This window comes from Equus caballus, chromosome 14 (genome assembly GCF_041296265.1).
Source record: "Equus caballus isolate H_3958 breed thoroughbred chromosome 14, TB-T2T, whole genome shotgun sequence".
In the NCBI taxonomy this organism is placed as follows: Eukaryota; Metazoa; Chordata; class Mammalia; order Perissodactyla; family Equidae; genus Equus; species Equus caballus.
Genome location: NC_091697.1, coordinates 43,137,271 through 43,159,940, shown reverse-complemented (window position 1 = coordinate 43,159,940; position 22,670 = coordinate 43,137,271). Strand labels below are relative to the sequence as shown.

General features: G+C 54.7%; 1 protein-coding gene across 5 annotated transcripts in view; it reads left to right on the top strand.

Moving 5' to 3' along the window:
* The window catches only part of SYNPO (synaptopodin), a 54,823-nt gene that overhangs the window by 5,394 nt on the left and 26,759 nt on the right, over positions 1 to 22,670 (top strand). For 4 of the 5 annotated variants that reach the window (XM_005599293.4, XM_070233015.1, XM_070233016.1 and 1 more), the window contains exon 2: positions 12,809 to 13,452. In XM_005599293.4, coding sequence (XP_005599350.3) covers positions 13,056 to 13,452 — 397 coding nt within the window. In that variant the 5' untranslated portion in view covers positions 12,809 to 13,055. Of the gene's footprint in view, positions 1 to 12,808; positions 13,453 to 18,979; positions 19,121 to 22,670 lie in introns of those variants that run through there. The other variant, XM_023617402.2, reaches the window with a different exon arrangement.

The following is a 22,670-nucleotide window of genomic DNA, read 5'->3' as shown; positions in this document are numbered from 1 at the left end:
TCAGATGGAGGGTTTCTGGAGCTCCTTCTGGCTCAGCCCCCTCGCTCGGCTGCGCCTCCGCCACACACCCCAGCTCAGCCCCTCGCTGCAGCACGACCCCTTTCAAGCACTCACTGTGCAGCTCGAAGCTCTTCACTTATACACATTTGTTTAGCTCTGACAACACCCCTACGAAGTGGGCATTGCAATTAGCCCTGGTTTGCAGATGGAAAAACAGGCTCAGAGAGGCGAAGGAACTCACCCAAGGTCACACAGCTGGCTCAGTGGCTGCTCCAGAGTAGGTCGCAGAGCGCAGAACCCACTGGCTGACCACTGCCCCACACCCTCTCTGAGACTGGGCTCTGGCTCTGTGCCAGGCCCCAGAGCAGCGCTTCCACCCCCACTGTCACACCATGTGAACAGCATGATTTTGCCCTTTTTTCAGGCCTAGGGAGGGGAAGTGACCTGCCGTGGTCACAGAGAGTGGAAGGAGCGGGGCTGGATGTCCTAGTGTGAGCTGAGCCAAGGCTTCAGAGGCGAGGAGAGGCGGGGGTTAGGGTAGACAAGCTCTCACGTCTGCCTTCAGGCTCAGTGTCCTCCAGCCTCCTCTTTCAGCATCGTCTGCTGTAGTTTCCTTTCCTCACCTGCTCTGACCCCTGAGACCCTCTGACCCGTGGACACACCGTCCAGTATCTCACATCCTCACACTTGTTCACTGCCAGCCGTTGCCTCAGCAAGTGTGTGCCGAGCTTCCTTAATAATAGCTTTGGATAACTGTTGACAAGACATGTTTCTCTTCCATTATTTTATTTCATGCTGTGTGTGTGTGTTGTGTGTGTAGGGGGGTGATGGTGGTGGTTATTATTTTCTTTGATCTTGGTTCCACCACTCATTGAGAATCCTTTTCAGCAGAAGTCCACACTAACTAAAATACATATCAGAGTCCTCCATTGGGCTGAAAATGTCAACTGCACAGGTACTGGATGTGGAAGATGTGGCAGAACAGTAGCAGTTGTATAGTGATGTCTTTGTGAATCCTAAGGACAATACAATCCAGCAGAGATGTAGCTGTTGAAAAGCGCGGGGAGGGGAGGGAAGATAATCTGATGTTAGGCTGCATTAATAAAGATAGAATGCCCAGAATGATGGAGGTGATGGTCTTGCCATGGTCTGTGCTGGTTTGGTTTTCCTGGAATATTGTGGTCAGTTCCCTTCTGAGAATCTGGCAGACGGCTGACAGTAGAGGAGGGTGAAGAGGATGGGAAGGGGTCAGAAAATTCTTTCCATGTGGAATAGTTGAAGGGACTGAGGTCTAGCTTGAGGGACGGAACAGAAGAGAGGGCTGAATTTGTTCTGCACATATTTGAAGGGTGGGGTTAAGATCATCGGGGGTAATGGGGGAAGATTTCACCTCTGCAGAAAAGGGATGCTAACGATGGAATGAATGAGCTGCCGTTGGGGAAAGTGAGGCCCTGACACCGGGGATGCAGAAGCTGAGGTTGGGGGCCGAGTGGAAGGGGATTCGAGCATGAGAGGAAGGCTTTAGCTCCTTCCAATCCCAACATTTGGCCACTGAGTCAATGTCTCCTGACTCCGGCTCTTCCCACAGCTGGTGCTGAGGGTGAGGGCTCCCCAGGGAGGCCTGGGCACACCTCCCTGGCCCTGCTCTCTCCAGGCTGCATGGCCTCAACTCCCACCCCCACTGGCCACCAGGACCAGGACACAGAGGCTTAGACAAGGTAACTCGCGGACTTACCGTAGTCAGAGGAAGCCTTGGCGAGCATCTCCATCCCCTCACTTTATAGAGGAGTAAACTGAGGCAAGTGGGGAGAAAGGGTTTGCCTGAAGTCAGTGGCTCGTAGGAGGCGGCAGGTTGTAACTCTAACTTGAACCCAGGTCTCCTGCCCTGAGCTCCTGCTCCCCAGCCTGCCAGGTCGCTGATGGACTGACAGTCTGATTCCGCCAATCAGAGAAGGCTTCCAGGCGGAATCAGTCCCCCTCTTCCACACTCCATAGTGTCTCTCATTTGAGATCTGCTCCACGTGCATTTATTGAGCACCTACTGGGTCCCAGACATTAAACTAGGTCTTAGGGACGCGATAGCTGCCACATGGCAGGGGGTGAGCCTCCTCCCACTGTCACCTCAGGGCGCTTTTCATTTTCTAGAATTACCTGGCTTCTTTCTTCCTCTGCTGGCTTATTGTCTGTCTTCCCTGTCGCACCCTTCCCTGCTCTCAACATTCCCAAGCCCGGGAGAGTATCTTATCCCTCTGTGCTTCCAGCTCCCAGAGCAGTCCTGGCTCACACAGTACGTGTTCTAAAACTGCTGGCCGGATGAATGAATAGTGAGCAAAACTGACGTGAAGCCAGCCCTTGTGGAACCAGCAGACCAACGCTTCCCGAACCAGCCCATGTGCCTGGCACAGGGCCGAGCGCTTCTCCTGCGTCATCTCATTTAATCCTCACAACGATGCCTAGAAGGTGGTGCTATCACTGGCCCATTGTACAGACGGGGAAATTGAGGCTCAGAGAGGCGATGTGTTCCTCAGGGCGCTTGTCACCTCCCACTTTGTATTATAGATATTCAAGCCACGTCTCGAGCCCTTCTGTTCAGACTAGACTCCTTGAAGATGGGAACCACGTCCATTTTCCCTCTGGTTTCCTCACAGTGTCCTGCACAACGCTGGCCCCCAGTGGCACCTATCAGTGTCTACTACATTCAGTTGGGTTGAATGAAAATTTGGGAAAGGAAAGGAGGATATGGTGAGGAAGAGAGGATTCGTGGAGAACACCAAGCCAGGGGCTGACAGCAGCATCACGCAACGTCAGTGCTGGGAGCCCTCTCAAAGACCATTTCATCTCATGCCTCCCCCCACATTCAGTTTTTGGACTCTACCCTAGAGCGACCTGCCAAGGAGCTTCTCAGGCTCTGCTTGTTCACCGCCAGTGACGGGGAGCTCAGTACCTATTGAGGCGTGTGATAATCCAAAGAAATCACTTAGCCAGTGCCAAATGGCCCCTGATAGCTGATTTTTGCTGAGTGCTTCCTCTGTACCAGGCACATTAAAAGCACACCAAAGCCACGAGAAGGATGTACTGTTATTATCCTAGTTTGACAGATGAGGAAATTGAGGCACGGAGCATTAGGTACCTTGCCCAAGGTCTCACAGCTGGTAAGTGGCAGCATACAGAATACAATTCGAAGCCGGAGGGTGTGGCTCTAGAAAGTGTGCCCTCCTGACTTCTATGCCAGGGCTGTCCATCAAAATAAATGCAAGCACGTGTAATTTTAAATTTTCTAGCAGCCACTCTAGAAAAGTAAAAAGAAAGAAGTGAAAAAAAGGGACCTGTGAAATTTATTTTAATAAGACATTTATTTAAATTCAAAATAGCATCATTTTAACATGTAATAAATCTAAAAAATGTTACTAATGAGACATTTTACATTCTTCCTTGGGTACTAAGTTTTGAAATCTGGGCATACTCCTTATTTCTAGCGCCTCTCGATTTGAACGCTCCACATTCCGAGTGCTCAGCAGCACGTGTGGCTAGTGGCCACCATATTGGACAGCGCGGTTGTATCCTAGACTGCCTTTCAACATGCTCACTGTGGTATATCCTAGGACATAGGAAGAATCCAATAAATGTCAGCCACTATTATGAGTATTTTTATCACTGGTTGTTGTTGGTGGCGTTCCAGGGAGAAGTAAGGCCGAGGCCCGAAGCCCTTGGCATAAGCACTGCTAGTTCTATTCTTAATCTGAGTCCTCCAAGCCAGCAGCTTGATGTCTCCCGGGCTGAGCCAATCTTTGTGAGCCCTCGGCCTGTGGGTCGAGAAGAGCCAGCCTAAGTCTCTCCAGGAGGGGAGGGAGGGACCAGGCTGCAGTCTCTCCATCTCCCCAGCTGGCCGGCTGAGTACCACATGAAGTGGGGCCTCCTTGGGGTTTAGAAGCCTGTGGCCCATCTGCTCTGGAGTGTGTGGGGCGCCCAGGCGCACATCTGGAAGGGAGAAGGCGAAGGCCCCTCCTTCTGTGGTCCTTGGAAGCAGCATCTCCTGCACCCTGTAGGCAGATTAGACCTTTAAACAGAACAAACAAACAAACATATCCCCACCCTCTTTTAATGCAAATTTTTTTCCATGAAGACCCCTGAGTTAAATGGAGCAGGGATGAGGGGTCTGCATTGCCCCCATCCCTCTGGTTCCTGGACGGCTGCCGAGTGCTTGCAAAGAGGCAGGCAAGGTGAGCAGTGGTTCCCAAACCTGCCTGCACGTTGGAACCACCTGGAAAATTTCAGAATCTACTGGCGCCCCCAGAGGTTGGGACTGAATTGGTCTGGGGCGTGGCGGGGCCTTTGGAAAGTGTAAAGGTCCTCGAGTGATCTCATCGGCAGGCGAGTTAGGGAGCCACTGTGCCAATCCCTAGGGGCAAAGCTCCTTTAGCCCTCACATTACCTGTCCACGACGCAGGTGTGGTTATGGGTCCCACTTCACAGATGGGAACATGGAGGCTCCCTGAGGTGAAATGCTGGCCCAAGGTCACACAGCCGGGACATAGGCATGGTCAGGCTTCACTAGCCACAGACTTAACCACTGGTATGCTGGTAAATGCTTGACAACTGGAGCTCTGGGGGGGAGGGAAGCCCTGGTTCGAAGCAGTTGCCCATATCCATGGTGTAATGACTCCCACCACGACCGATTTCAAGCTGCCAAAGTGATGTCACTGAGTGCAGAGTTGGGAAGCGATCCACACAACTGGCTGTGGGGTCAGTGTGGCAGGCTCCAGCACGTGGCTGGGCCACTCTGCATGGTGAAGTGTGGTCCTGTTGAGTGGGAGGCAGATTTGGTTAGTAATTTTCTAAATTTTTGGTCATAGAACCTTCTCAAAGGAAAATTTTGAGAACTCCAATATATCCAACAGATAAAAAGCAGTATGTTATCAGTAGAGGTTCATTTTATAAAGTAAAATCATAATATCTTGTTCCTGTTCCAACTGGGCTCGCCCAGTTTGACCCCTCAGGGCAGAGGGAGGCAGGCCTTGTGAGCCTGGGCAGTAGTGGCATGAAGAGCAGCCTCCACTCAGAGCCAGGCCCATCTCTGACCTCCACTGCCCTGTGACCTGGGGGAAGTCCCTGCCCCTCTGGGCCTTCCTTGTCTCGTGGCCCAGGAGGAGACCAGACTGCCCGCAGGACCCCTGGGGTGTGGTTTTCCTGGCTGGTGTTGGCCCTGTTGCACCCTCTGCCCGACCCCAGCCAGCGATGGCCCTGTATTTATAGCCATGACTTCAGTCCCTCCAGTTCTGCTGAAGCCGGCTCCCCGGCCCATATATTTATAAACTCAGCAGGGCAGAAATAGATGTGACGTGCAGGGGACTTGGCTGATCCTGTGAACAGGCTGGGTTCGCTGTGTCCATTTGGATCAGGCTCGAGTTCCCCAGCATCCTGGCTGCCGGGATTCATGGGCAATCCAGAGCTGGAAGGGTGCATGGAGACCCCAAATCCAGCCCTGGAATTGCTCCAAGGCCCAGGAGCAGAGGGATGTGGCCAAGGTTGCAGAGGGCATGGCAGAGCCAGGGCTAGAATGAAGCGTTCTTTGTGCTGTGCAAAATGGCCTCCCCCTGGACCCTCAGTGACCGCCCCAGGTGTCAGGCACCCCAGGTTAGGACCCGGCTTGGTTGTTCTCCTGCTCTGGGACCATGGGCGGAGATGGTTCTCCCTTAGCCTCTGTTTCTCCATCTGTTAAATGGGAATAGTGGTAGGTGCTTGCCTTGTAAGGTTATTGCGGAGAGTAAATAAGATCATACTTATAGAATGTACCAGTGCATGCCCCGCACATGGTCAGTGTTCAATAAATGGTGGCTCTTGTTTGATTGTATCCTCAGTCCCTCCTAACAATTATAATGACAATAGCTGCCTCTTGTCCAGCACCTACACACGTTAACTCATTTAATCCTCACAACAACTATATGTATCATTATCCTTATCCTCAAACTCCTTGTCTAGCATGTGTTTCACATTGAGGAGACACTCTATCAACTTAATGAACTTGGAAAAATAGGTTCTCAAAGAAACAATGCTAACATGTGAAATCATATTTTTATATACCGGATCATAAAAAAAATAATCCTAAACAGTAGATGTGTTCATAGTGGAACAGGAAGGTTCTAAAATGATTGAATAATCAGAATATTAGCATAAGAAGTAGATCTCCCAGGGGTTTGGGGGGTTGTGCTGCTGAGTTTGCCACCTAATGTTGATTTTGTGTCTTTATAATTGCATATGAGAATTTAATATAATAGTGAACTTGAAATATGTATGCCATGCAATACACAGGATGGCATCTGTCAAGGTTTGTCATATCAATGCCACTGTTTTCTCTGTTCTCATGACACACAGCACTCTCGCTCCCTTTCCTGCTTAATTATTTTTCCATTGCACTTATCACTGTCTGGCATACTTTCTTATTTACTTATTCTCTGTCCACCCCAACTACCACGTGAGATTCCCGTGGGCAGGGTTCTTTCTCTTTTGTTCACTCTGTACCACCAGCACTTAAAATAGTGGATGCGCATAGCAGGCATTCAGTGCCTACGTGTCTAATGAATGAATAGGTGAATGACTGAGTCTCCATTCTACCAAGGAGGCAACTGAACTTCAACAGAGGAGCGACTTGTCTGAAGTTTACCCAGCTATGGTGAGGCTGAGCTGAGGCCTGGTTGAAATCTCTCCTGAGACCACCTGGTGTGCCTGGCTTGGCCCCTCACAGCTACCTCCCGACCAGGGTTGGTTTCCTGACCTTTTCAGAGCTCCCCAACTTCACATGATGCTCATCCGACACTGGCCGCTTCTGCCCCAGGAGGCGGATGGGGACAGAGGGGAGGAAAGAAGTAGGGAGGAAGAAGGAGAGGCCAGGGCTAAGGCTGGGCTGCAGGGCTGCGATGGCTGGAGGCAGACACACGAAGGAAGGAGGCCAGGATTGGTCAGTCTGTCCTGCAGGACTGGAGGGAGGGGTCAGTAACGTGGGGTCACACTTGCACATCCCTCTGGGACTGACTCTGCCCACCGGAAAATGTTGGGAAAGGGCAAGTCCAGGGAGGATTCAGGAAAACTTTCAACCTTAGTTACTCCCATGCCCACCAGCCACTCTGCCCAAGGCCTTTCTCAACTGGGGAAACTGAGGCCCACTGAAAAGAAGTGACTCTTCCAAGAACACATAGCAAGGTAATTGCAAATGCTGGGCTTCCCCGTGCTCACCAGTACTGGAGGGTGGAGGGGCTTGACATTCCCCTTTGGAGCCATGGGGAAGAGACCCCCCCAGCTTGACTCCCATCCACTCCTTGGGAGAGAAGCACTAAGGCAGGAACGTGCTCTCAGCTCAGACTCTTGAGGACAACGGAAACTCTCTTCCCAGTGGCAGGGAGAACTCAGCTCTGGAAAGGCTAGACAATCCCCCAACCCTGCTCCTGAGGCTGAGGTGCTGCCAGACAGGGTTGGGATGGGGAGGCGCACCCTGAGCCATCTGGACAGGTCCTGAGTTACCTCTTCCCCCAGGGGAACTCCACTTTTGCCCCTAGGCTGTATATCTGATTAATGCCTCAGCCACTCCACATTCATTTTTCCACTTGATAACTATTTATTGAGTGACTACTATGTGCCAGGCACGGGAGATAATCTTCTCCCTCTCTCCCTTCCATCTTCCCATCCTCCCATCCTTCCTGCTCATTCATTCATTCAATAGCTACCTAAACTATTGAGGCAGTACAGCCTTAGGGGTTAGAGCGATGTTTGGAGCTGGACTATCAGGATATGAGGCCTGACTCAGCCACTTACCAGCAGCGAGCGTGGCAGGTCGCCTAAGCCCCATTTCCTATCGTAAAGTGGGGATAATAATAGCGCCTTCCTTATAGGGTCGTGATGAGGATCAGATGAGTTAACGTCCGCTGAGTGTCTGGAACAGTGCCTGACATAGAAACACTGCAGAGGCATTAGCTACTATCAATGCGAGTGTTATGATGCGCCAGGCACTCTGCCAGATGCTGAGGAAATTGCCCCCAAATGCTCCTCCTGCGGGGATCTCTGTACACCAGCCCTTGTTTCAGCCTCCCACCTTCCGCTCTGGCCTTGCTCCCTCAAGCCCCAACCCCAGAGCTGGGCCTTGCAGGGGCTCCCCCAGACCTGTAGGGCTGCCCCCTACGCCATCTCTCGAGCCAGCAGGAGAGAACTGAGGCAACTGAAACCTGTCACGACGGGGCCACCTTCTCTCCCAGCCTCCCCTCCCTCTGCCCTGCCACACATACCCTAGCCTCCTCCTATCCAGGCCCCTGTGGTTCTTCAGATTCATCCTCAAATGGTCCTGCCTTCTTGCCTTCACGGGGCCTTGATAGATGGAATGCGTTCCATCCATCAGAAGGCCAAGCATGTCCTGTCAAAGTCCTTCGAATCCCACTGAAGCGTCATCATCCCCAGGAAGCCCTCCTTCCTTCCCCTCAGCCGGGAATCATGAGCTCTGCCTTTGAATCTGCATTTCCCTTTGTTTGCACTTTTCTTTATTCTGTGAGTAATGGGGAGCCATGGAGGGTTTTTGAGCAGGTGAGCAACACATTCAGAGCTGCACTTTAGAAAAATGGACCAGACCCTGTAGAGGATGGAGACAGGGAGAGACTGCAGGTGGGAAGGCCAGGTATGGAGACTTCTGGGGCTTTAAAAAAGGCCTCAGAGGAATGAAGAGTCTAGTCTTCCTGGGCTGCTTCTCCCCACTCCGCATACTTTAGTCTCTCCCCTATAGAATCACATCCTGTGATTTCCCCAGCATGACTCAAGAAGGCAGTGGGAGAGTCCGGACTAGGATGCCAGTCCCTGGCCCTGCAACGCACCTACCTGAGCCCTGATCCTCAGCTCCTCTCACTCCCTTAACCTCCCGCTGCAGACACAGAGCAGGCTGGGGGCACCGCAGACGATGGGGAATCGGAGAGGTGGGGGAGGCCAGATTGCACTTTACACACACCTGGCCTGTGTGCCAAGCATCCCCAGAGCCCGGCAGGCGAGCAGCACACAGCAGCGTTCCCCCATTCCCCACCAGTGAAGGAACGAGCCTGCATTTTTCAATAATCCCTACAATGACCCTGTGAAGTAGGCTCTGTTTTAACCCATTTTATGGATGGGCCAACCGAATGCAGAAAGACGAAGAGACTTGCCCAGGGTCAGGCAGCCACGGAATGGTGGAATCACGATTCAAACTCAGATCTGATTGCAAAGCCGGTACCTTTCCCCCACCACATAAGGAGCAGCAGAAGGGACATGAGGCTCCCGTGGCCATGTTCCCCAGGCCCCCCCACTACAGAAGCAACAACAGAAGGAGCCTCGGGAGATCTCAGCAGGCCCTCAGAACTGCAGGGCGGGGACTGTAGGGCATCTGACGCTCAGCCTCTGCTTGGGCTTCTGGGAGGTCAGGGGAGGGAGCAGGGCAGGCTGACTGCTCAGGGGGGAGTGGGGTTTACATGAGGAGCTGGAGGCAGATCTCGGGGCACCCGGGTCCCAGTGCCAGGCCTGCGTCTGAATTGCAGTTCAACCTGGGTAAGCACTTCTCGGGTTCCGGGCTCAGAGCTCCCCTCTGAGAGGAGGACAGTGGGTTTGCTGGACTCTCTCAACCCTGCCTGTCGAGGCTCAGTGTACTAGGGACCGTGGCCAGTTAAGGGATGTGGACTGGGGGGAGCTGAGCTGGCATTAGAGGACGCCTCTCCCATTTCTGCTGAGGCTGCAGTGGGCTCTCTCCTGCCCACAGTGGAGCGGTGCTCACACAGACAGGTGCGCTGTGTCTGAGCTCACAACCTCAGTGGCGGTGGGGGTCCCAGGAGTCAGGGTCTACAGCCACTGAGGGTGGCGGCTAAGAGCTCTAGTCACACCCTGCTCTACCACTCACCACCCTGGACTCTGGATGCGGAATTTACCTCTCCATGCCTCGGTTTCCTCACCTGTAGACAGCGCTCACACACCTGCCCCACAGCAGTGTTAGGTAAAAGGCTTGGCCAAACACTAGCAGATGCTCATGAAGGGGCAGCTGCCATTATTGTTATAGGTCCTGACCCCTACCCCACACCCCCACCCCTAGCCCCAGAGCAGGGTGCGTGTTCCAGGGCTCAGGCCCACAGGGTGCCTGCCCGGGCCCCCCAGCTGGGTGGGAGTCCTCTCTCCTTGGGAGGGAGACTTGAATTGAAGTGCTCCTGCCAACCCCTCCCTCCTGGCTTGGCAGCGTGTAGACAACGCCGGCCAAAAATATTTGTGTGGGTGGCGGAAAGTTAACTTTTCCGCCTCTCTCTTCTTTCCTGGAAACCGTGGACACCGTCAAATACAGCAAAACAGAAGCAGGGATAGAGTGAGGCGAGGCCCCGGGGGCGGCAGAGGGAGCCCTGCCCCCCCACGCCCACGCCTGCCTCCTGCCATCTGGCTCTGTGGTGGTGTGGGTGGTGGCAGTGTGTGTGTGGGGGGCACTCCAAGTGCTTAGAATCATGGCATCCTGCAACGCCAGGGTTGGACAGACCCTCTAGCACCATCTGGCTTGACTCTGTCATGTGCCTTTGGGCAAACTGACCCCAGAGTGCAGAAGGTATGTGCCCAAGGTCACACAGCCCTTCTAAGGAGACCGTTCTACCGGGCCTGTGTGAGATTCTAAGACCCTTTGACAAGCTACTGGCAGAAATCTGGCAGCAGCTGGTGAGTGAGAAAGAACCGGGAGAGGAATGAGGCCCTGGAGCCATCTCTTCTAGGCCTCGTGTCCACCATCATGGCCAAGGTGTCAGAGCTGGGTTCAGATCCCGGCCCTGTTGCTCACTAGCTGTGTGACTTTGGCCAGGAGTCACTTGGCCTATCTGACCTCAGTTTCCTCACCTCTGAACTGGACTATTACTAACAATGACTCTCTCACAGGGCCGTTGTGACGATTGGTTTCGATAACCTAAGTGAACAACCCAGCTCCAACAGGTGTTCAGTATCGTGCGCGCCCGTCCTCTGGGCAGAAGGTCGGCGTCTTTGTGCTAATTTCTCTGCCGCCGAGGCTCTGTAATAAGTGCCCGTTGTCTTTCTGATCCCGCCGCTTGTTTGCCTTCCCCTGGTTGGCACTGATTTGTCCTAGGGCCTGGTAATGTGTTTATGTTTCTCCTGCCTTCATGACTCTCCCAGCACAGCTCCAACCAGAAGCCAAGGCCTTGACCCAGACTGCTGGGTTGGGGGGTGCCTGACTCCTGCCTGGGGGCGGAGGAGTGGCCTCCAGGTTGAGTACCACAGCAGCCGAGGTCAGGCCAGGCCCTGAGGTCACCATTGTCTGCAGACTTTCACAACTCTCACCGCCATGGGGCAGTGGTGTGTGTTGGGGGCGGGGTTCTCTCTCTGTTTTGCAAAAGGATGAGTGAGACTGGGGGTTCACGTTCACCTGCCTTCACACAGCTAAGCAGTGGGGGAGTCCAAGATCCGCTAACCAACACCTATAAATGCCAAGATTTTCTCCCAAGAGTAATTGGCCATCAGCCCTGGCTTAAGCTCTACCTGCCCATCCTGGGCCATCTTGTCTACCTCCGCCCCGTGCCTCCACAAATGACTTTCAAACTTTTGTCTCCAGCTCGGAGCTCTCCTGTGCTCTCCAGGCCCCCATGTGGAGCTGACCATGCTCATCTCCCCCCGGAAATCCCAAACTGAACTCGTCCCTCTGCTCCCTGAACACCTGCTCCTTCCCATTTATTCCTGGTCTCTATTAACGAAATCACGCTGTCACCAGAGTGACGAACAGGGCGGGGTCCTAGACTCCTCCCTCTTCCCCCACACCCACTCTCCACCTGTCTCCCAGCGCAGGCAGTTCTTTCACCCATCTCTCTCCATCCATCCCCTCCTCGCATCCCTGTAGGAAGACTCCATCCCCTCTCTCCTGGATTATCACCATTGTTAACATTTCTAGATAATCATATTGTTATTATTATTGTCCATGGTATTGTTTACAGCTCCACCCACCAGATCTTAAGGCTTCATGAGCCAGAGTACCATGTCTTCTTTATCCCCACTGCATCCCCAGTACCTTTGATGGTGTCTAAAATGTAATCGGAGCTCAATAAACTATTGTGGAATGAAAGAATAGCCAACATGGACTCAGTCATGTCTCAGAAACCGTGCTAAGTCCTCTGCATGCATTTTCTCACTTAATCCTCATTGTAACACTATGTCAGAGATATTACAGTTCCCATTTTCTAGATGGGGAAGTTGAGGTTCAGACAGGTCATGTGACTTGCTGCCCACCACACAGGTGGCGGTCCAGCTCAAAGCCTGGACACGCAAGCACATCACTGCATCACATCCCTTGGTGCACAGCCCCCTCAGGGGGTCCCTGGCCACAGTCTTGTGCCCTCTGACCCACCACTCCTGTGATTCCTGTGGCATATGTACCTTTGGTGGCACGTGAGAGAATTCTTGCTAGGCAGTGCCCAGAGAAGTATTTTGAAATAACTAGATATTTATTTAATGTGTATTAGGGAGAAAAATGACTTAGCACAACATAGTTGTGGTTTTCCTGCAATTATTGCTTAAGATAAGACTAAAATAATAGAAATAAGTTATTTAAAGTTGACTGACGGAAAAATATTAAGTAAATAAAGTATCAGGTGGCATAAGGATATGGCAAAAATTTGGGATGACAAATGACTGAAGCTTGGGTCTGTCCCGTGGATGTGTGGGACTTGTAACCCAATCCCCAGCCAGTTCTCAGGGCTACCCTAAAGTGGACAGGTCTCAGAAATTCCATCTGGAACACCTAGCGAACTGTCTCTTGTGCTGTTCTTTTCTCCCTGTGCAGATAGATCGTCTTGAAGGGGGGCCTACAGACCAGAGTTAAGAAGGAGGGCTTGGGGGTCCACCACCCCACCTGGCCAAGGAAGGCCCCAGAGTTGGACCTCGCCTCCGCTCTGCGAGTCGGCTGAGGAAGACAAAGCTGCAGAGAGCCAGAGGAGGCCTCTAGAGGAGCAGAGACCAGTGCTTGCACAGGTGGCCCCGGCCCCACCTCAGGTGTCAGCTTCTCTGCATCCCTGAGGAGAGGCAGCACCATGCTGGGCCCCCACCTCCCATCCCCACCCCTCGGACCCAGCGAGGGCAGGTCTACCCCCTGCGCCTTCGGGATCCCCGATGGGAGCTACAGGTGTCTGGCCTTGGAGGCTGAGGAGAGCGGCGGCGAGGAGGGCCTGCAGGGAGAGGCGGGGTTCACAGACTTGGAGGAAGATGGAGTGGCCAGCAAGAGTGAGGACAGCACCTGCAGAGCCACCCAAGGGGCACCACAGCTGCCCAGAGCCCTGGGCCTCCAGCCACCCACCTGCTCCAGGGAGGCACAAGGGGGTTCCCAGCATGACAACAGGGCCAGCCAGGACTGGGCCATGGTGAGGGCTCGGCAGGTGAGGACAGCCAGCCTCAGCTCCAGCCCTGGGCCCAGGGTTGCCCAGAAACCAGGTAAGCTCATGTCCCTGTTCCCCTGGACTGCCAGCATCACAGAGGCTCCTGACCCTGTTTCCCATGATACGTAACAGCCCATCACAGTCCCACGGGCATGCCCAGATTAACAGCTGTGGAGAGATGGCGGAGGCTGCGAGTTACGTGCAGTTCTCGCTGTACCACATCTAAGCCCACTCTTTTCTCTGCCAAAGAGGGCACGTGAGTAGGCAGTGAGCGAAAGCTGTATTATCATGGTTGGTTAAAAAAAATCCATCCTTCACTCTTCTCTGCCCTTTAATCATCCGTGGTGAGGAATGACCATGGAGTCGGAGCCACTGATGGGGCAGAACCGTCTCCCTGAACATACTGAGAGCAGCCCCCCGGGTGCTGGGGATGCAGCACGGGGCAAACAGGTGCGGTCCCTGCCCTGTGGAGCTTCCGAGGTAGAGACCTCCTAATTTTACAGGTGGGAAAACTGAGGCCCAGAGGGAGGAGAGGCTATCCAGGTCACTCGGCCTGTCGGTGGCCGAGCTGAGCCCACATTCCTCACCTGGACCTCAGCTTCCCATCTGTCAGAGATGACAGAAGCAGGACCCACATCACAGGGGCTCCAGGGAGGACCTGGTGACAGTGTGTAGGGCAGAGCTCACGGAAGGAAGACTGACGATAATGTTCCCACAGGCAGCGGAAGCTGGCAGTGCAGGGCGGGACAGGGAAACCCATGCTGAATCACCTCCACCGCGGGCCCATGGAAACGCTGAAGTGGGTCCAGATGGGGAGGACGTGAGCAGGGCCATGCTTGCTCAGGCGGGAGCCGCTGCCAGCAGATCCTGGGGTGCAGGGCGTGCGGGGGACACAGGCCTGGGAGGGCTTGTGCGTCAGGAAACTGAAGGAACGCTTCATTTCTGTGCGGGCGTCGCTGACGCCCCGGCTGGCATCTCACCAGCCATCCCGCCCACCCCACTGTCTTTTCTGAAATAATCCTCTCCATGCTCTGACCACCCCCCGGGGCCACCATTCCCCCACCAGGCTTGGGTTACACAGGGAGGCGGGCAGGAGCGAGGGGGCCCTTCGGTGCATGTGGGGCAGGAGGAAGGAGGACCTCAAGAGGGTCTAGCAGCCTTGAACTTGGAGGTGGGCCCTCATACCAGAGTCAGCCCAAATCCAGGTCCCCAAAAGCCTGAAGCCCCAGGACACGCTCCCTTCCCTCTCACAGGGCCGGGAGATGTGGGTGTTGATTCTGGACCCAATGCTGACCAGCCAAACCCCAGCAAATCCCTTCCCCTTGGTGAGCCTCCGTTTCTTCATCTGTGGAAATAAAATAAAAATATGAGCCCTATCTACCTCATAGAGCTGTCGTGAGGTTGCAATGATCCCAGATGGGCCAGTGTTTCGGAAATTTTAGAGTAATCTAGACAAGCATGTGAGGGATATTGATACTAATCAAAATGATCATCATTGGCTCAATAATACCACAGCTGTTATTTCTTAAGCTCGCTGTGCTAGAGCTTTACACATGTCGTTTCATTTCATCTCCTAACAATCCCATTAGGAACATATCATCTCCATTGTACAGATGGGAAGATCGAGGCGCAGAGAATGTAAGTGACTTGTCCAAGACTCATGGCCAGCAAGCTGCTAAGCCCTGACTCAATCACAGTGTTTTGAATATGAGGCTTTGCTCTTAGCCACCACTGTATTCTGGATTTATAAGGAAGAGTGTTGTCTGTCGACATTCTGGAGTGGAAGAGGCCACAGATGGAGAGGGGAGAAGAAGGGACTACTTTAATGAGTCCTGTTGGTTCCTCACACGGAGCTAAGTCCTTTCACAGTGTCCCATTCTCATTGGTCTTACTACAGCATTTCAAGACATTTCTCCCCATTGTACGCATGAGGGAACTGAGAGGCTCAGAGACTTGAGTCCCTTGCCCAAGGTCACACAGTCAGCGTTGGAGCTGAGACTATGGTCGTGTTCTTCTTGCCTCACAGCCTGGTTCATTCCTCCCTTTAATGTCCAGCTGGATGGTTATCTAGTTCTGTCCTGAACATTTCTAGGGACAGAGAAGGCAGGAGTGACCTCAGGAGGATGAAATGAGCAGGGAAGACTTCTCGGAGGCGGAGGTCTTGCAGGAGAGTGGAAATCCGGGTGGTCTTGGGTCCGAGCCTACACTGGCCTTTCTGCTCCTTTGGGAAAGGGAGGGGCCAGAGTCCCTTCTCTCCGCCGAGAGATCCGGAGGGAAGAGGTCTGTGGAGCTGCCAGGTTATTAATGGATTAGGGCTTTCTTTCAAAGCTTCCTCCCATTGCTGCCTGAGGATTATAAACATCTTCAGACAACTACACCCATCCTCCCACAATTATACCTGCTTCTCTTGAGGGTTCCCTGGCAGTTTCAAGTATGGGGCACAGCATCTTCTGCCTTGGGCACACACCACTTGGGATGGGTGAGTACCAATGTCGTTTCTCTAAGGCCTGAGTACCAGCTGAGCAGGGCAGAATGGGGTCCTTGGCAGGCTGAACGGTCAGGAGTGCAGAGAGATGAGGTGGGCAGCAGCCTGCAGCTCCAGTTTCCTGCCATCAGCTGCTGCCAATTTGGGAGAATATATGTGGGGAGGAGAGTGTCATGTAGGGCTCGTGGTCAGGTCTGAACCAGCGCTGGTTAGTCCTTAGTTCAGCAAGAGAGCCCCATGCTACAGCTGTCCTTTCCACAAAGTCTCAGCTGCTCATAACTGGCAGTGTTCATTGAGATTATTACGTAGATAATCTTGTGGAGACTCTGAGGCCCAGAGATGGCAAGCAACTTGTCCAAGATCACACAGTAAGTTGGTGGCAAAGCTAGAGCTGGAACCCAGGGCTTCTGCCTCCCAGTTCAGATGTTAGGCACTGTGCTAAATGCTTTGTATGGGTTACTGCATTTCATCCTCTAAACAACCCTATGAGGTTCATACTATTCTTATCTCTTTTTCACAGATGAGGAAACTAAGGCACAATGAGTTTAGGGGACTGGTCAAAGTCTCAGGGCTGTGAGTGGCAGAGCTGAGATGGGAACCCTGGGAGGTCTGGCCCATGCTGTCAGCCACCCTCTGTGCTGCCTTGTCTCCATGGAGACGAGGCAGGCTGTGTTCTTCCTCCCACCCAGGGCTGGAAAAAGGTTGTTCAGGCTCCGGGGGATGGAGGAGGATTCTATGGAGCCGTGTTCCCTCCCCCTTGGATCCACTCAGGAGGCCTGGGATCCGGCACTGATCCAGCCCCTCCTTCCCCCAGGCTTCGGGAGAGCTGCCTTCCCTTCTCTCTGGCCATTTTTTATTGGGGGTCCAGGGTGTCTGGAGGATTGGAGGCCTTTCCAACTCTAGTTGGAAACTGCTCCAAGCCTCTGGGGTGGGGACAGGGCGTGGATCTGGGTTTTCAGATGAGCCCGGCCCCTGGCCATGTCTATCTTGTTGAGGCAGAGGAACCCACGTCCATGGTAAGAGCTGACAGTGGTCACTGGACCAAGGACAAGGCCCCTGCTCTTCAGGCTGTGGGAGGGAGGGCAGACAGAGGAGGCTGGGCTTGGCGCTGCCCACTCCCTCACCCACGCCACAGTGACCATAATAGGAGGGTGACGGTGCAGAAGCAGGGCTCACAGGCTCATGTGCGCCTCACATGTGCACTCCCGCACACGCTCACACCCCCACATACACACATGTATACACAGCGTGTTCTTATGCAAATACTCACGTGTATGTACTCACACATCTGCACACCTGTGCACACATGGGCATGCCCTCAGATACCCACACATCCATGCATGGGATACACACCAGCAGACGCTCTCCCACAGACCCCTCTCGCCCACGCATGCCTCACTTTCACGTGTGGACGTGTGTATCAGATTTGCATCCATGGCCACAGTCCCGCTTGGAAACATACAAGCACACATATTCCCTCCCCTAGCTACAGGTTAAAAGCATGTTTTTTCTCCATTTCCTTTTGCTCGCACACCTACACTTTAAAATCTCTCTTACATGCACGCATTCTCTCCTACAGGCATATCCACTCTTGCACACCCACTGGCACACGCCTACATACAGACCGAACCACTTTCTGTCCTCCTTCCTTTTCCCCATCTCCTGCTCTTTCATACCCACCCACACAGTAATCCTAGCCTTTCTCTCTCTCTCTCCCTCTCTCTCCCACACACAGTTCCTTTCCTGCTTCCCCACAGGCTGGGCTGTAGCCACTTTCCTAGCACACACACTCGGAGGGCAGGCAATACCCTGCCTGATGCCAATCCCCGGGACCCTCTTTGTGCCCCCCATCTCCCCCTGTGGCAGCCCCAGCACAAGAGCAGCCACAAGGCCAGAGGAATCCTCTGCAAACCATGGGGCCAGGGAGAGGGATGGGAGTGGCCAGGAGGGTTTGTCCCTTCTGTCACCTGACCTCCTGCACTCAGAGCCTGCCCACTGGGGACAGGGGATGTCCCAAACCCAGGCCACATGCAGCTCTGCATTTCACAGAACCTTGAGTGGGGTGGGCTTACATCAGCACATTTCTAACTTCCTGTGGTAGAAATCTAAACACAGAACCTTGATATAAAAGACAGATGAAAGTGGAACTGCTCTGGTTGAAGGGGTGGGGTATGTGAAACGCAGGGAAACTTCGGTGAAAACCCAGGCCGGCATTTGCCCAAGCATAGCATGGTTTTGTTTCAGAATTGTTGGGGGTGTGAAGGGTGCTTGTTATCAGTCCTGTTTCCAAGCCCACTGCCCACCCCACACTGAGAGGGCGCACCAGCATGTGGGACTCTCAGCTTTTAACAGCATCCCCATGTGATTCTGCAGCACAGTGACTGCTGCCATGGGCTCTGCTGAGCGCAATCTGAACGGCAGTTAGTTCAATGAACAGATAGGGAACTGAAGCCCCAGAGGCACACAGCACCCTGCCCTTGTTGCTGGCCCAGTAGTTAAGTCAGGGGATGGCCTCCGGCTGGTGAGGAGGTGGCAATCTTCCTCAGTCCCCATTTGCCTAAGTCCTACCAAGTAACAGTTATTCCAGTGCTGGGGCTGAGAGGAAGCAGAGTGGATGGGCCTCAGAGGGTCCTGCATCTGGGTCTGAAAGGAAATGGGGTGGGGAGGTGGGGGAGGTGGGAAGTGGTGTCAGTGATGGGGACAGAATCACAAAGACATATTTAAAAGGGGGGTAGTGGGAGGGATGAAGAAAAGAAATGGAGATGAGGATGGGGAGGCATGAAGAAACTGAGTGAAACAGAAAGCAGAAGGCTTTAGGGACCGACCTAGAGATACAAAAAAACGAGGAGGAAACAGAGAGCCAGACAACTGGGCAGCAGAGAGCGATGCACAGGGAGAGGAAAGGGGGAGTGAGGGGGACCGCCAGGAGACAGGAGGCCGAGCCTGTGGGGGAGGGAGGCGCACCTCCAAGGGCTGGGCGGGGCGGGGCGGTGGGCAGGGCGGCGCTAGGGCCCCGGGGAGCGGGCGGCAGGAGCGCGGCTCGCCCGCCCGCCCAGCCCTCCCGGCTCCGGGTCCCCGAGCAGCCCGCTAGGCAGTGGCGGTGGCGGCGGCGCAGAGGGGGCGTCCGGCGCGGGGCGGGGGTGGCGGGGGTCTCGGGGCGGGGCGCCCTGACGGACGCGGCCAGGTGCTCGGAGGTGGCGGCGCCGGTGAGCTCGGGGACCGCGCGCTGCGGCTGGAGGTGAGTGAGGGGCGCTGGCCCAGGCAGGGGTGCGGGCGCCGAGCAAGCCTCGCCCCTTCCCACCTGTGCTGTTCCCGGCGCCGCCCCGGTGGAGGTGGCACACCTGGGCTCCGGTCCCCTCACGCAGGATGACCTTGGCCAAGTCGCTGCCACACTCTGGGCCTCAGTTTCTCCATCTGTAGGGTGGGGGTGGGGGGCGCTGGAGAAATCTCAAAGCTCTCAAGCAGCTCAGGAGTGGGATGACGCCCCGATGCGGGGAAGCTACTCCCTGGGGCTGCGGGGGCTCCAGCCCTCGAGCCCCAACCCACAAGCAGATCGGGACCGCAGCGGCCCCCGGCTCCCGGGTGGGCAACTGCCGGAGGGGGGTCTGCGCCCCCCGCACGCTCTGGGAAAGGTGGGAGCCGCTTGGCTCAGGGAAACGGCGGGCTGGGCTCTGCCCGGGGTTGACCAACATGGGCGCCTGCGGGGCAGCGGGAACGGCGTGTGCTGGGCCCGCGCCCCCCCTCCCCGCGGGCGGGGCGCCCGGCGCCGGGGTCTGGCCGGGCCGGCGAGGCAGGCGGGACGCTGAACCTTCGGAGCGCCTGGACCACCGCCCCAGCCCCACCTGGGGAAATCGAGGCCTTTCCTGAGGGCCTCCGGGGAGGGGGGATCTGTCCGAAGGGCTCCACATCAAATTCTCACGACACCCCATTATTGCCCCGTTTGCCAAGGTGAGCACCGAGGCTCTAGAGGTGGAGTGGAGGGTGCGGTTTCTTTCTGACCGTTGCGCTGTGGAATCAGGGGGCTACATCCAGGGCTCTAACGGGACCTCTGAAGACCCTGGAGAGATGCTTTCCTCCCCACCTCCACCCTGAGTTTCAGGCCCTATTCTCCATGTGGACAGGGACCCCGCTGTGTTCCATGTCTGGGTTGTCTACAAGGGACCACAGTGAGCAGGGAAGCCCCAGCCCCCCTCCCCACGCTATCCCGAGTGGCAGGTGGCACTGTAATAAACCAACTTGCTGTGTGATCTTGGGGGAAGCCCCCTGCCCTCTCTGGCTCCCATTGAGGGGACAACGGAGTTGGAGACAGCAGTGCTCATGGTGGCTGTAGGGGCAGTGATGAGATAGAATGCCGCTCAGAGGGACTAGGGCACACTGGGTAAGGGACTGCAAACCTTGTGGTGCCAGGCTGCCTGTCCCCAGTCCCAGGCCTGGCCCCCATCCTGTGTTGGGGGGCAGCACCACAAGCAAACCGAAGACCTCCTCCCCCACAGCTTACCCTATTACCTCAGGCTGTGGGACAGACCCCTCAAGAGAGGTGAAAATGCCCTGTGGAGGAGGGGTCCCCTGCCTCTGTCTGCATATGAGATCTTGATTCCACCTCCTCTTGGGTCCTCAGTTTCCCCATCTGTACAATAAGGAGAATGGACTAGGATCACTCTAGTTCCATATTCAGAGAACTTCCCAAAGGCAAATGGTTTGCTGCTATGCCACCCCGGCTCCCAGTCACCACTTTTCAGGCCGGTGCCTACTTTGCAGGCCGTGGGCCAGCTCCCCACCGCCTCCCGAACTAGCACCTAAATTAAGCTGGGGTCAGAATCAGCGTTTACATGGTTAGAATAAGGTCTTTAACGCCTTCGCTCTCTTATTAGCTGTTGCCCTTCCCCTAAGGTGAAAAAAAAGAGAAAAAAACCCTGTGGCATACAGGTGCCTGGTTCCCAACTGACCTCTAGCTTCTTGGGGCTGCATTTTATCTCATCTTCCCATTTCAGAGCTGGGGAGATGAGGCTGGGAAGGGCAGGGGGGCACCCTGTGTGATTCTGTGAGTCGAAGGCAGCAGATGCCCCTCCCTGGGACAGAGAAGCTCCTTGATAAGTGGGAGGGGGCTGAGTGGCCCAGGAGCACCTGGAGAGATGGGAGGAGCAGGGGAGGAACCGTCTCTCCCTCTTCTCAGCTTGGGAGGCGGGCTGGGCGGGGCTCAGCACCTTCCTGCCTGGGTCCCCCTCCTACAAGGCCAAACACACCTCCAGGCCTAGGGGCCTGGCCTGGGAGGCTCCTCTTCCTTCAGGGCAGCTCCCGGGCTTCCAGACATGAGCTCATCAGAGCTGCTGATGCCAGGAAGGGAGGGACGGAGGGGGAAGCAGGCAGGGCTGCCCAGCAAGGGGCACGGCGAGCCCCTGGGGAGGTGGAAGGGCGCTGTTGTCAAGGGTTTGCAGGCTCTGGCCCCCACTGTCGTGTGGAGGCAGGGACAAGATAAGTCAGCAGAGAGTCAACTGGAGTGCGGGTGGGGATAGGCCAAGTGCCCTGGGCTGCAGTGCAGAGACCTAGGGGCTAGGCCAACCTCTGCTAAGGGATTCACCCAAGGTCACTTGCTTGCCGTGTGACCTTGGGTGAATGCCTTGCTCTCTATGGACCTCAGTGTCCCTGGCTAGCAACGGGATGGGGTGGGTCCTTTAGGCACTAGGGTTATAGGAGTGAATGAGACAGGTCCCTGACCTCAAGGAGCTTGCATTTTAATTGGGGAGATAGACAAGAAAAAGGGAAGCAAAGAAATCAACAAGATGTTTTCAGATAGATAAAAGTGGTATATATATTTTTTTAAAAAGCCACACTGCAAAGATGGAGACCAGTTGGAGGGGTTACTTTGTGTTGGTGGCTGGGGAAGGCCTCCCTCTGGAGGTGACATTGGAGTGGAGACTGGAGTATTATTTGAAGGAGTGGTCACGGCTGGCTTCGTGGAGGAGGCCTGTTCAGAACTTGGGCCTAGAAGAATGGGGGCGATTGGGTTGGGAGGAAGGGCATCTCAGAGCATGATAAATGGTCTACACTGGGAGCTGGGGGTGGGGGGTGGGGTGGCCATTGGCTATAGGAGCCCCGGGCCTGCGGTCTGGTCCGAGAGGTGGCTGGGCTCTGCTGAGTTAGGCCTGTGTGTGTATGAGCTCAGAGTCCTTTGTGAACTGTCCCTTGACACAGGGGCTCAATCGCTACTCATTGTGGCCAGAGGAGGAGTCACTGTGGGGACAGCCTCCAGGCCCTGTAATTCCAGAGGCTGACAAAAGCCCTCTCTCTCCAGAATGAAATCTTTACCAACTGGCCACTGGCTGAAATTCCACCATCCTAGCTTCATCTTTTCCACTTGGTGAGGCCGGATAGTATAGTACTGTGTTGACCTTACCCTGCCCTGCCCGGCCCCCCAGGCCTGCTGCAGGTGAAGCGGAATCCGGTCCACCCTGTGCTGCCTGCTTCCTGCGGGGCTGATACACAGATCCTGTGGCTGGACCGCCGGGCTCTCCTCCTGAGTAGCTGGGAGACCTTGAGCATGTTATATAACCTCTCTAGGCTTTTATTTCTTCATCTATAAAATAGAAACAATAATAAACCCTATCTTGTGCTGTTGTTCTGAAGTTAAATGAGATGATAAATGCTAAAAAATGATAACTATTACTCATTAAATAGTATTGTCATGCTTTGATCTGTTAGAATATGAGGCCCTTGAGGAGGTGGACGCACGCTCAAGACTCCTCTCTCCGTATAAGTTCCTTTTCAGTGTTTGGCCAGGAACAGGTTTT